Source organism: Ixodes scapularis, unplaced genomic scaffold (genome assembly GCF_016920785.2).
Source record: "Ixodes scapularis isolate PalLabHiFi unplaced genomic scaffold, ASM1692078v2 PGA_scaffold0__279_contigs__length_252992795, whole genome shotgun sequence".
Taxonomy (NCBI): Eukaryota; Metazoa; Arthropoda; class Arachnida; order Ixodida; family Ixodidae; genus Ixodes; species Ixodes scapularis.
In genome coordinates, this window is record NW_024609835.1 from 35,973,434 (window position 1) to 35,987,921 (window position 14,488).

At 44.8% G+C, this 14,488-nt stretch overlaps 1 protein-coding gene across 3 annotated transcripts in view; it reads left to right on the forward strand.

Moving 5' to 3' along the window:
• LOC115322150 (serine/threonine-protein kinase Chk1) overlaps positions 1-14,488 on the forward strand; it is an 18,249-nt gene continuing 3,761 nt past the window's right edge. The window contains exons 1-12 of one of the 3 annotated variants that reach the window (XM_029982458.3): positions 1-310; positions 834-941; positions 1,066-1,165; positions 1,287-1,410; positions 4,303-4,367; positions 4,458-4,527; positions 5,560-5,745; positions 7,131-7,235; positions 7,473-7,571; positions 7,662-7,752; positions 11,152-11,308; positions 12,713-12,844. In XM_029982458.3, the coding sequence (XP_029838318.2) occupies positions 880-941; positions 1,066-1,165; positions 1,287-1,410; positions 4,303-4,367; positions 4,458-4,527; positions 5,560-5,745; positions 7,131-7,235; positions 7,473-7,571; positions 7,662-7,752; positions 11,152-11,308; positions 12,713-12,844 (1,191 nt within the window). In that variant the 5' untranslated portion in view covers positions 1-310; positions 834-879. Of the gene's footprint in view, positions 311-833; positions 942-1,065; positions 1,166-1,286; positions 1,411-4,302; positions 4,368-4,457; positions 4,528-5,559; positions 5,746-7,130; positions 7,236-7,472; positions 7,572-7,661; positions 7,753-11,109; positions 11,309-12,712; positions 12,845-14,488 lie in introns of all 3 variants that reach the window. The other 2 variants (XM_040499720.1, XM_029982453.2) reach the window with 2 other exon arrangements.

A 14,488-nucleotide genomic window follows, 5' to 3' on the forward strand; every position in this document is an offset into this window, starting at 1 on the left:
AGTTAACAAAGTAGGCTAAAAGATTTATTGTAACAGAAAAAAAACTTACCGGAAAAAATTTACCTTAAAAATAAACAATAAAAACACAAAAACTGTAAATATACTTTTTTATTTATAGCGCGGGATATAATCAATAGAGAAAGGATATTCACATCGATAGCGACAACTTTCGCGCGCTTTTGGTGCGTCATGTGCTTCGTTGTCAGTTGTCATAATTTGGTAATTTAACGGAACGATAGGGGCATATTTGCGCTGTGTTTTGCCGTTCGAAGAAGTTTAATAGATTTCATGAACTTCAGTGTGATATTGGGTGAGTTTTGCGTCGTTGGGCGTCATATCACCATCAGCGCATCATCTTTATGTTACAGTTTGAGCGAGTGATATGGTCGCCACATTCGTCACTTGACAATTCGAAAGTTGTGTCCTTGCAAATCAGCATTAGAAGCTAAGTAACAACGCCTTACGTGGATAAATATATGGCGTAGGTTTAAATCTTGTCTTCTGAACTGCGATGTGGGGATGACGAGTTGCTGCTAACTGAAATTTCAGTACCTAAAAGGAGTCGACGGCTGTCGGCATAATCGGGCAAATGGCAACTGCGACGATTTCTAAGCAAATGACCGTCGGTTATTGTGTTTTGTCGCTTTTGCCTTATTCGTGTCTATCGCCAAAGAATTGTTACTTAGCCGCATACAAATAACAGCCCTCGCAAGTTTTTTTGTTTTTTTTTAATTTATAAAGTGATTGGACAAAGCTTTTATGCTAAATTAAATGAAAAAGCTGTACACCCAGCTCTTTCTTATAACTCCCTTCTTTCTTGTACTGTGTTCCAGGTGCTGAGATTCTTTTGCAGTCAAGTTTTGCATTTCTACAAGAAGAATGAAAGAATTTGTTGAAGGTTGGGATGTAGTGCAGACCTTAGGTGAAGGAGCATATGGAGAGTGAGTGGAAGACTACACATATAGCTGATTTCTGTTTCCTCATGCTCCCTAACAGTGCATGAATAGTTGCTTCCAACTGCAATACTGGGTCAACTTTGTTGACTGATCTGCCTTGTGATTGCAGAGTCAAGCTCTTGGTAAACAGGGTTACCCAGGAAGCTGTGGCGATGAAAGTGCTCAACAGAAGCGATCTTCCGGAAGCCGCTGATAATTTCAGGAAAGAGGTAATCTTCTGGACCAATGGGATTAATGTGGGCACTTGTATACACTCGCTGCTAGGCTGTTTCGCAGCAGTGGCCGCTTCTGCCCAGCTGAGGAGTGTGTGTCATGCCTGATTTCCCCCAGATCTGTGTTCATCGTCTACTGGAGCACGAGAATATCATCAAGTACTATGGCCACCGGAGAGAAGGCCCTCTTCAGTTTATATTCCTGGAGTATGCGTCCGGCGGAGAACTTTTTGACCGAATAGGCAAGTTTGTTCAGAAGAGTTCTTGTTGGGGTTTCATAACACATTACATTGTTTTTCTCGATAAGTGCTTTAGTGGCCTAGCAGCTTTGCGTCCCTCTCCTTGTCTGCCCTTCGTGCTCTTTATTGTTCATAATGCTTATCTAACTAGCCCACCTTGGTATTTCAGTGCAGGTTTAACAAAGCCCAGGGTTGTGTTAAATATTTTGAGAGTGTTTATTACACTTTGAATATGTCGTGGAGGGCCCGGGAGGTTTTTGGTTGGCTATGTGAAATCGTACGGTTGCAAACCATCCACCTCCAGGTTAAGGACAGACTGAATTTTTTGTACGACCCTAAGTGGCACACATTTTCAGGAATCGTTTACAAATTCGACAAATTCCAACACAATCTAGAGCAGTAGGCAGGGTAATTCAGTTTTGCTCATCGGAGAAAGTTTGGCTGCTTGCCTTTATGTTTATGGGGGCTGAGCGGTGCCTGACTCGTTCTGGTGTGGGTGGCCTATCTGCTTTCCACATAAGGGTAGACTTATAATAAGCGGCGTAGGCAGCTGCCTAGGGTGGCCCAATTTGGGGGCGGCAGATTTCCGAGGGTGTCCTTGGTGCCGTCTTATGTAGGCAACCTCGGGGGTGAATTTAAGTTGGGGGGGGGGGGGGGGAAGAAGGGAAGGAGAAACTGAATTTACCCTAACTACCTCTGAAATGGGGTGGATGCATGATTTTTTGTCTTAGAAAAAATGGGTCTCTTCGTCTCCGAGGCAAGAAGTGTGCAAGCATTTTAAGTTATCGATCCAGTACAATTCTAACATGTCCTAGAAGTCTACACAATTGAGGTTAACATTTCTTTCTTGCGAATGTCTAAATGTGAAACCACTGCTCGCACTGCATCGAGTGGATAAGTTGTGTTTCTCTCTTGCCCTTGAAATTATCCAGTCACCTTAAACACTTCGACTAGCTTACATACTTTTTATTTCAGATGTCACAGTTATGCTCTATTTCACCTTATGATGTACCGCAGGCAGGGCTGTACCCAGAAAAAAAATTTCGGGGGGGGTTTTCGGGGTCAACGGCGGCCATTTTGAAAGTGTCTATTGTCTTATTTTCGCCTATGAATCATGTGCATCGGTGGCATATAATGGAGAGTTGCAGCAAACTGGAGAACTGGTCCCGGTTTGGTACCCGGTAGCCGACCGGCGCCACTGCGCGTGCGCAGAGGTGGAGATTAAAATCGGCTGGCTGCAAGTGCACCGACCAGGGCCGTACCCAGAAAAAAATTTCGGGGGGGGTCAGAACCCCCTATCCCCCCCCCCTGGTTACGGCCCTGACCGCAGGAAAGGTTACAAACGCGAGTTCCTTGCTCTGAGGCACATCTCGGTGGTACAGGCCCTCGTGCATTGAGGGCAGCGGCCAACGCTATGAGCTCGCGCTTCTAGCCTTCGCTGCGGTACAACATAAGGTGAAATGGAGTGTAGTACCGTCATGTTTTGTTAATATGGACGGCTCCGTTCCTCGGAAAAATCGTCCATAATAACAAATCGGGGTCAAAACACATCAACAAGCGTAGCAACAACAGTTGGAGAAGAGGAAAAGGAGAAAGTCCTTCATATCCTGACCCTCTATTATGTGTCCTAAAAATTAATGAGGCAAAATTGCATGGCAAGAGATTGGTCGCCGAAAATTTCGTCCTAATGTGGGGTGTCCCTATGAACATGATTCACAATAATGAAACATGACTGTATTGTCCCTAGTGTGACATATATGTATCTTTTAATACTTTGCATGAATCTTTAAGTGCTCATGATGGCATGTTGTGTGTACTTCCAAAATAAGTGCACCCAGACCCTTTCTTAGGAATATGGTGTTTCTAAAAATGCCTTAGGGGTTCTGCAAGGACTTTTTTTAATTTGCACCAAACCTGAGCACACTGAACATAGTAACTTAGTGAAATTTTTCTTTTCTCAAATTTCGCTTTATTCTAAAAGTTCTAGGCAAATTAAAGTTACAAAAACAAGCAAACAATAACCTCCTTCATGACATTCTTGGTTGCTTGAGTGGCCGTGAACTAGAGGAGGGGTAGTGAGATCAGTGAGCGCTCACGGCTGCCGCACTCCGTGTCGACGGCTTGAGAGGGTGCCACTAAAGCATGTTCTGGATAGGCTGTATGAAGCAAGCAGCCAGGGCAGCTCACATTGCATATGCTGCTCGATTAAACACTAATTTGGCATGACACTTCATTGGCCACAAACGACAGCAAACACGGGGTAAAGGTCAGTTCAGAACGGGAGCCACGTCGCGCTGCCACACCGCCAAAGGGCCAAACCGCAAGCCAAAGCTGCTCACCGAAGGCCTTCGGAACGCTCAGAACCGGTCGGATCCTCGACTGCGGCGCCGCCGCGTTCATCCGGGACCTTTCTACGCTTGCCGTTCGTCGGTGCCTGATCCCACTACACCTTTCTAGTATGCGCCGCCTTTTCCACCGCTTGGTGGTAGGTATGTTGATGGGTCATTTCTTGTTCTCATACTTTCTAAACTGTATTTGTTTCTTTTCTGATCTAAAATAGTGAACAAAATCTAGTCTTATAAGTAATTAAAACGGTTTGCGCCACTTATATTTTGTATTTCGACTAAAAAAAAAGTTTTAGTGGCTGTGACCAAGCCCAGGACCAAAGATATCACATATTGCGTGCTTTCGGCACCGTGGGTCGCCCCCGTAGGGGGAGGAGGTTAAAATATGACGCACTGATACTCTCTCCGTGTCCACTGGCTTGCCCGAACCCCGAGAGATGTGGAAACCACAAAAAAGGTAGACTCTTAAATATCATTGCAGGGCCCCTTTAAAACTTCAGTAAATAAATATAAAACTAAAATAAAAATGTTTTTTTTTTTTTTTTTGCAGAACCTGATTATGGCATGGACCAGGCTGATGCTCAGAAGTTTTTTAAGCAAATCATCTCTGGAGTGGTAAGCCATGTTAATTATTCTGTTGAGCTAGTATTTGCATTTTAAGTTTTGAAATATTCCTTTAATTACCTCTTTACTCATCCTTCATAGGAGTACCTTCATTCCAAAGGGGTCGCCCACCGAGATCTGAAACCTGAGAACATACTTCTTGATGCAAATGGTTTGTACTTGAATCTTCAGTACCTCTCATTGTGTTTTGACCATTTTAGTTTAGAGCGCAGCTCTTGGGCGCCTGTTTCCGGGTCGAGTGGCATCGGCGTAACTGCGCGTGTTGCATTATGGGACATTTCTCCGCTAAAGTTGGCGGGTTAGGAACCCGCACAGCGTGCTTATTTGTCTCGAGTTCAGTCGTTGCTCAAAGCGCTCCAAGAACTTTTTGACCCTGGCTCGCGATGTCTTGCATCGATGTGCTCTCATTCTTTTTTTTCTTCTTTGTTTAGCTTGTACCTCGCCTGCTGGCCTGGCAAGCACGTGCCGCTAAACTTTTTTTTTTTTTTTTTTGTTGTTGGACAGTTTTATTTTGCATACAATTTTGGGAATTATTCGGAGACTGAGCAGAGCGGAGTGGCATGGTTTCAATTGAACAGCCATCTCTGCTCGCGCGACAATTTCACATTGCACTGCAGTAGTTACGTGTTTCATCAGTTGGAGCCTGCTTCCATTTATTATATTACTAGTCAACCTAATGATGTGATATTTACTATTAAGGTGGTCATTTTCAAATAAATTTTATTATGTGCAGTTTGGTCCGATATATTTGTATCATTTAACTGAAGCATTGCAAAATATGTCATTGGCATTTCAGTTACATGTTGAAAGACTCCCAGGTGGTCTATCTTGACAATAATTCATTGATTGCGGCGAGCAACGTGTCCTTCGTTTGTCCACCATTTGAAATGAATATCTTTTTTTTTTTTCTAAGAATATCTGCTCCAAAAGCCACTTTTGCTGCTCCGAAACACTGTTTTAGCTGCTCAAAAAGCGAGTTTTACTGCTCCAGAATTTTTTTTTGGCTGCTCCAGAAGGTGCTCCAAAACAGCCTAGGCCAATCACGTCACTGCAGTGTCCAAAAATGTACTTCGATGTTGCTGTCATTTCCCCCCCATTGCATGCACACTCTTTGAGATGTGTCGACGGAGCATGTTAATAAATGACTGCTCCGGTTGATGCAACAACCAAAACCTTTCTGTAGACAACATCAGGATCTCGGACTTTGGTCTGGCCACTGTATTCCGCTACAAGGGGGAGGAGAGGCCCCTGGTGAAGAAATGTGGCACGCTGCCCTACATTGCCCCTGAGGTTCTTGTCAAGAGCTACCACGCTGAGCCAGCAGACGTCTGGAGCTGTGGGGTCATCCTGGTTGCTCTTCTGGCAGGCGGTAAGTGTGCTGCTTCGCTTTTCATTCTTTCCTCTGACAGAGGGGCACTATCAGTGTACAGCTTCTATATGGCAAACAGACTGCTGTGGCTATGGAAGGGTGCCGTATGGCTCGCTTTTTTCTCGAGTCTTCCCGAAGGCTTGACCACATGTGTTGAAACTGTGTTTGCTGTGCTCGATACTGGTGGTAACACGGAAGCATGCAGGACGTTCTGTGCATGTCTGTAAACGTATTTAATTGGTGCTGTAGGCTCCCATGTCGTGCGAGTACGCAGCAAGTACTATACTCTCGCGATAACTTGGCAAACTGTGGAGGCTAGGGACCCGCGACGAGGCACATGACCCGACGTCACGGGAACATTTGTGTCACCACGCTTAATGCGAGGCGTGAGGCCCAAAGGAACCGGCTGTCGTCTGCTCCGAAACCAACCAACACTTCGGATGAACGCCCACTGCAGCAACAAATCCGTCCGCTACGCTGGCAAGCACTTCAGGAACAGTTCATGAGACAACTATACGCTCAATTTAGCTGCGAATATGTGACGGGTGCCCATGCCAGGGCACAGTGCAATGTTCTGAGCGGAAACGGCTGATTACACGGCTGTGGTTGCCAGCGATCGCCAACGGCCACGGCACTACAAGGCAGAAAAAGTCTAGCAATTACGTTTGTGACGTCACTTGTTTTGGTTTAAATGTAGGTAATTTAAACTCGTAAATTTGTGATTATTTATTCTTTATTCTTCATATCTTCTTGTTATAGATGGAATCGTGCGAGTTCAATTGCCGTTAAAAGAAAAAGAAGCCTAGAACTTTTTTTGTCGTGGAGGGCTCTGTTGCTGTGGCGGTAACGAGGCCCCGGTGACCTCGACCATGGAGTGTTGTCACGTGCCTTGCTTCGGTGCCCTTATTGGGTCGGGGGGGCCGCAGCCTCCACAGTTCGCCAGGTTATCGTAAAACAAAGTATAGTTGGTTTTCGTTTCATCAACTTTCTCGCTTCGTCCGTGTCCAGTTGCGCTGTTTTAGTAGCTGCTTTTCTTTAGACCTTGCCCTGCCCCACCCCGTACCGCAGGGTCTCCCTAATTTTGTGTTCTGGTACTTGGCAGGGTCTATGATAGTTGTATGTTGCAGGATCTTTACTGACTTTTTTGTGAGAAGCTTAGGCTTGTTGGCTGCATCAAGTCTCTAAAGGCATGTAGCCACTGGAACAGGACTTTGAATCGTGTTGCCGAATAGTAGCAACAGTGTGCCGTTTCAGGATTTTTTTTGTGTGTAATTCATGTGGGTGCATTGGCCACATTCCTGCTGCAAAGCTGGGGGGCTCTTGAGAGTTTTGTATTCATATTTTCACATGGCTAAGAAAGTGATTTTTTTCCTTTCATAACTAAGAACTCCCCTGGGACAAGCCTGCAACTTCATGTGAACAGTACAAAGGTTGGAAAGAGTGCAAAATAACTGTCTCCCCATGGACAAAGCTAGACAACATGGCCCTCTGTGAGTATGAGTGTGTCTGGGGAAATTGTTTTATGTGCTGAGATAACGCAATGAAGGAGGATGTTCTTTCCAAATAATTTTAACTACTACTATGTGTTAACGCAGTTAGTGCAAGGGTGTGGGCAAGCTGGTTAAGAACTGACATTTTTTAACATTGGAGTGGGGAAACAGAAGGTGTGTGACACATGCTCATGTCAGTAACCAGTTTGCATGTATGAACATGTTTCTACTTTTCAGCTCTAGTCCGTAAGATACTGACACCTAACCCGACCAAAAGATATACCATAGAACAAATCAAAGGCCACCAGTGGACACGGAAGATGTTCGAAGCCAAAAGTAAGAAAACAGTTTCATTTTTTGTAAGTTTTTTTGTTTTCTTTGATTAACTAATATTTTAATTTGTATTTTGTCTGGTATGTTTTTCAGATACCAGTTCCAAGTGGCTAAGCAGTACTTCGGACTCACTGTCACGAAAGAAGAGCTGCTTCGACATTGGCCAGACAGGAGACATTGCCAGGTCAGTCATCCAGAGTGTTCATTTTGCTGTCCTTTCTGAATGTTACGTTTGGTTATATCTCGACCTACAAATAATCGGGGGATTTCTTGAAGCTGCCGTCCTGTCTAAAGTTCAATTGCCGAGTACCATATGCAGTTTAGTGATACTTCAAACCTTTTGTGCTATCCAGCAGTTTTAGCAAATTGTCTAGTGAAACTTCTAGGAAATGTTAGGTAGCATTTTAAAGGGCCTAGCCACTTCATGTGAACCAGACCTTTACTATATTCTATTCGAGTTACTACTATTTGCCAGGCTCTCCATGATGACTCGCCTTGTCTCACGCTGACTCTTGGTCTGCTTTATATATGCTGAACTCTGTTCTTTCCGAACCTAGACAGTGACTTCTAAATTTTTATGTTTGGAGTGCATCCTTTGTTCAGAGGAGGAATGTTTACTCAGCAAGGAGACATATTGTAACATTGCCATTCAAAGTTCTGGCACTTAGTTTGGCTACTGATTTGTGCAGCTGCAATGTTATGTGGTGCAACTTGGTGTTGCACTTTTGAGAAGATTTTAGTGACTGCAGTGATATGTCAATACAGTCAAACACATTTATAACGAACAGCACGAAACGCTACGATCAGTTCGATATAGCAAGTAACTCGATATAGCAAAAACCATTTACAACGAACTTCCACGATACGTTCGTTGTAAGGTGAGAGCTTCTTCTTTCTCATCTCTTCGCTTCCACCTTGTAACAACGCGCTAGAAAATTTTTTTTTTATTTTGCATGCATGCAGGTTTTTTTTTAGCTTCTCTTTTCTTCTGAATCGCTTCTCTTCGTAGTTTTGGTTGGTTTTAGGATGAAACCTTTTTTTTGCTGTGCGTGCGTGCAGAGTGTATTTTGCAGCTTTCTCCCCTTCTGAATCGCTTCTCTTTGCTCAATTTTGTTTGTAACTTGATCTTTTGCAATTTTCTTTCTTTCCTTTTTTTTTTGGGGGGGGGGGGGTGGGGGAGGGACAGGCTAGAAGACGATTGTTTGCGCGGTTTTGACAACCTTTTCGAAGGGAAATAGTTCGATATAGCCAATATGTTGTTCATTATAACAAGTACTTTTTACATGCTTTTTTATTTAAATTTTTCCTGAGTTCGATATTGACAATAATTCGCTGTACATGGGTTTGTTGTAAACGGGTTTCACTGTAGCTCCAGGGTGGGAGCTATGCAGAGCGCAAGTTCGTCTGCTTGCACAAGGGTTGCGAGGATGTCAGAACGCAAAGCTCTTATTGGGTGATTGAAAAAAAGTGAAAGCCGTTTACAACTCCCTGTAACGCCGAATTAGAGCGAAGCTCTTGAGGAGGAGGGAAGGGTACTGGGGGGGGTCAAGTGACCTTGGGTGGGGGTCACGTGACCTAGGGGGGTCACGTGACGATGCCGATGACGTCATCAGTAACGATGACGATGCGGATGCCGGTGACGTCATCAGTGATGATGACAATGACGATGCGGATGCCGGTGACGTCATCAGTGATGATGCGGATGCCGGTGACGTCATCAGTGACGTCACTGATGACGTCATCAGCGAGGATGACGATGCGGATGCCGGTGACGTCATCAGTGACGTCACTGATGACGTCACCAGCGACGATGACGATGCGGATGCCGGTGACGTCATCAGTGACGTCACTGATAACGTCATCAGCGAAGATGACGATGCGGATGCCGGTCATCAGTGATGATGACAATGACGATGCGGATGCCGGTGACGTTATCAGTGACGTCACTGATGACGTCATCGGGGGTCACGTGACTTTGGGTGTCATGTGACCTTGGGGGTCACGTGACCCTGGGGAAGGGGTCACGTGACCTTGGGGAGTAACGTGACCCCCGATGACCCTTGGGGAAGGGTCACGTGACCTTGGGATGACCTTGGGGGTCAAGTGACCTTGGGATGACCTTGGTTACGGCGACGCCGCTCAAGCCGGGAACGGGCCCCTAAGAGCTGCGCTCTAAAAAATAGTGGGTAGATCTCAAGGCATCTAGCATTCAGGTCTACCCAGCACTCTTCAATCAAAGCCAATCGAAGCTCGGCATCGTCCTGATGTCACCACTACCCCTGTGCAAAAAGCAGACGACTTGCTCTCCGCATAGAAGCATTCTTATAGGTCTGATAGGGCCCCTTGTGTTAGTGGGGCACCCAAAGGAGTCTGGAACGGTCTCTTTGCGTTACTCAAGTTCATTTCGAGACTTAACATGTCTGCACATTTTTCTGGCACCTAGGTGAACAAAGCGAGGGTCCTTTAGGTGTCTCTAGCTACTCGGAGAGATCTGTAAGTGGGTGCCCTTAAGCGCAAAACACATATACGACGAAACTGTCCGATTTGACGTCCGACCACGCAATACGAGTCGGAGGCGAGGGTTTTTAACACTCCGGTGCTACGAAAACCCTCGCTCCCCAAGGTCATTCCGGCAGTCCACACGTCGGATCGGACGGTTTCGTCGTACATGTGTTTCGCGCTTTAAAGCATATTTATTGGCAACTCCACCATGACTGTTTGTCAACCTGTTCTAACTGTTCCGTGTCTGGGTGCCCAGTTGGGGTGAATTCTTGGTACGACAACTAATACACAGTTTTACCTGCTTTGACAGTTTTACACCTTCGCCACTTGGTACAGTTAGGTGTTTGAGTCAAAATGTTGGGGGTTGTAAAAAGAGGTTGGCGAGAGCTCTGCCGGAGTCGCCAGACGGAACACCCCCGGCCGGCAGTCCATGTTTTTGGGGTTTATTCTTCGCCGAATTTGGGGGAAGGGGGAAGGAGGTTTTGGGATTTTGTTTTTTCTCACCGATTCAATGGTTTTGACGTCGGACCACAAAATGTGTGTTTATAGGGGCTTATCTTGAAAAAAGCAGGACGGAGGCACGAGATTCCCCACCCTTCGAAAAACATGCGCATGACCGTAGTACTTGGAAAGTGGTGCGGTACTAAGGAGAGAAGGACGCTGGACAGTGGGTGCGGTTCTCGAAGAAAGCAGCATCCTCGCCGACAGTTCATCGTAATGACTCCAATGGACTGTCGGCGAACTCGATTTTGGCGATAAAAGCTTCGACCTACGTATTTATTCTGCTTAGGTTCGGAACATGATGTTCCTAATCTATGCAAAATAAATACGTAGATCGAAGCTTTTTTCCGCCAAACTCAAGTTTTTCTTATTTGAGGACGGCTCCAGTTTGGGGTTTTACGCTTTTCCCCTATTTTGATTGGGGGGGGGGCACTTTTTGGGATTTATGGGTATTTATCGAGAACACGGAACCCTAGTTATGGGCATGCTGACAGGTATGTTTTGGGTTGGCCTGGGCGTGCGGTGCCTCACTGTGCAGTGGTGTTGTCCCAAGGGACAATGCTCCGACTCGCGTGTCCAGTTCGCAGCCTGACCTGATGCACAGAGGGGACGGGGACGGCCCCACGCCTGCGGCCAACTCAGAGGTGCTGGCCCACGGCATTAGCTTCTCCCAGCCGGCTCATCTCGAAGACATGCTGCTCAGCACCCAGACGCAAGGAACGCAGAGCTCCTCGCAGGTTAGTGGGCGCTGCGGCTGCATTTCCTTATATTTTCCCCTTTTTTTCGCGCATCATTTTTTCTTTCTCGGCTTGAGAGATTTTTGACAATGTTATAAATGACCATTTCTCATGAGTAGTACGTATGTTGGATCTCGCAAGTACTGAAAAAATCTTCTCTCAAGTGAAATACAATTTGAGGGCCGCCTCATAGATGGCGCCGGCTTACTGGCGTGTTCTCTCGTCTTAAGAGATCGCGAGAACTCTGACGTAAGCAAATGCGAGCGCGTGAACAGGCCTTAAGACTCGAGTATGAGGCCCGAAAGTGTACTTTAGGCGATTTCCCTCTTTCGTGTCCTCTGTGAGGGGTTCAAATCGCGAGTTCAAATTTTACCGCAAAAGACAAAGGGAGTGCCCACCCCTTTTTTATTGAAAACTGGGTTAATCTAGACATAGGCGCTTGTCCGGTCAGCGTATAATTAGCAGAATTCTCAACCTCCGAAAATGTTAATAGTGCGTGCTAGAACGAAGTGGGCTGGTCCGCAGTATTTTACGCTAATTGTGTGTTGGACTTGCCTGTGGTTGTCCTCCTGAAATTGCCATCAGACTTCTGCGCTTATTGATGGGCTGTCCCCATTGTTTGCGTAGCTTCCGACTCAAAATGATGACTTTGAAGGGCAAAGGTTTAAGTCGGGCAAGAATAGGACAAGAAAGTAGCGGACTTGGTGAACAACATATACAAAATTTCGGACAAATGTTTTGTTAAAAATTTTTTCTTTGAATTCACTAATCTCAAAATCTCAAAGGGGCGCTAACAGCTGTCGTTTCAATAAAAGAAAAGTATAATGAAAACAACTAAAACCTGCGGAGTGGAAAAAGAAAATGCAGCAGAAATCTCCGTGCAGCTTAGTTCTATCTTTATATTTGTGTTGTGGTGTCCTTCTTTTTTCAGTTAAAATGTTTTGCACAGGCACTGGTACATTAATTTTTCATTTATTGATATTATGAAAAATTAAATTGCAATGTTTAATTTAGTTGTGTTTTTCATTTGAACAATGGCAATAAATGAAAATGAATGAAATCGCAATGTTTAATTTAGTTGTGTTTTTCCTTTGAACAACAGCCCAACAGTAAGTAATGTATCCTTTTAGTTTGTCTAGAAGCAAAGGCACATAATGAACAGCTAACCGCTCACACTACAGATTAGTTGTTTGCACTCGGCAACTTTGTAGTGAACTTTTGCTCTTTATACGTGCAGTAAACCATTGGAAAGGTATCTTTTGGTGTTGCAAGAGCTGCTCTGCTCTTTATTCTTTCAGGAGCTCATGCCTTTTTGAGTCAATCTCTAGGAATTGGGAGCGACCGGAGCTTGCCTCAAGCAGTGTTACTTGTATGCAACGATCGGCTTGTTTGTGCATTTTTCAGAGTCCTCTTCAGAAGCTGGTCAAGAGAATGACCAGGTTCTTCGTGACCACCGATGCCAACGAAACAGTTCAAGAACTCAGATCTCTGTTCGAAAAGCTGGGCTACGTCTGGAAGACAAATTCCCCCGGACAGGTAAAAGCGCCTTACCCATTTTAATGTGAAATTGTGTGAGGTTCAAATCGTGAGAGTTCGAATTTTACCGCAAAAGACAAAGGGGGAATGCCCGCCCCACTTTCACTGAAAACTGGGTTCATCTAGACGTAGGCGCTTGTCCAATCAACGTGTAATTAGCAGAATTCTCAACCTTTGAAAATGTTAATAGTGCGTGCTAGAACGAAGTGGGCCGGTCTGCAGTATTTTACGCTAATTGTGTGTTGGACTTGCCTGTGGTTACCCTCCTGAAATTGCCATCAGACTTCTGCGCTTAATGATGGGCTTTCCCCATTGTTTGCGTAGCTTCCGACACAAAATGATGACTTTGAAGGGCAAAGGTTTAAGTCGGGCAAGAATAGGACAAGAAGGTAGCGGACTTGGTGAACAACATATACAAAATTTCGGACAAATGTTTTGTTAAAAATATTTTCTTTAATTCACTAATCTCGAAATCTCAAACAGCTAACAGCTGTCGTTTCAATAAAAGAAAAGTATAATGAAAACAATTAAAACCTGCGGAGTGGGAAAAAAAGATTGCAGCAGAAATCTCCGTGCAGCTTAGTTCTATCTTTATATTTGTGTTGTGGTGTCCCTCTCTTTTCTTCTTATAATATTTTAAGCCAGAGCAATTTGACCACCCTTCCCTGAGCAAACTGAGAGTACAGTTTGGGACAGCTTTCTGTAGCAGTGAAAAGTGGAATGTGCTCGTGGATAGCTTCACTCTGCACTCATGATGCATAAGCGCACAAAGCTACATTGGTTGCAGAAAGTATTTCTCGAGTATAGCAGGCATTGCTTATTAACTTCATCAGCTAAAAATGTCTTCTCCTTTCTTTTTTTGCTCAGTGTGTGAGGCCGGGTTCTGAAACTTTGTTCCTAAAAGTTCAGGCATTCCTTTGAATACACTCTTATCGGTGCCCAAAGCTTGGGCATGATGTAAGTGGACCATACGACAGTGTTTTTATTTGAGTCAACTAAAGCTCGGAACAAGTTCTTTCACTTTCGGTCACATCAACTTTCGTTTAGACCACGACTTGTAATAGACCTTTCGCCAAATTAACCAAGCATAAAGGAGAATGTTCAGAGCATAGGTACACATGCTGCAGATACTCGCCTTCCCTATAAAATAAAATTTGAAGTAAATAACCCCAATAAAGTGTCCGTGAAACGCGCGTGCCAAGTGCTGTTTGTTTTAGATTTTTTGCTTTGAAACAGTCGGAGCTGAAGATGGCAGCATGCCCAGCGCGTGTACCCACGTTTCCAGCATTCTTTTTGATGCTTGGGTAATTCAGCAAAAGGTCTATTGGTGCCTGTGTGTCTTCCTTGTGTCCGTTGCTTTTTGCTCCTTGCACCATGCTTCCTTTCGTTTACATACCTGGTTTCGCAAAAAAAAAAAGCGTCGGCTATTCTCTAAATTTCTCGAAGTCCGAGAAATTAGTCGAGGGTCTAATGAACATCCTCTAGACCAAGAACCTTGAAAAAGTGTGTGCTAGAAGACCAAAGCAAAGTGGTTAGTTGGGCCAGCTAGTTATTCAGTGTTTGCAAAAAGCACCATAAACACACAAACAAGGTACACGACACAAGGTGCACTCGCAACTAAAATGTATGTGTGTGTCAAAAAAT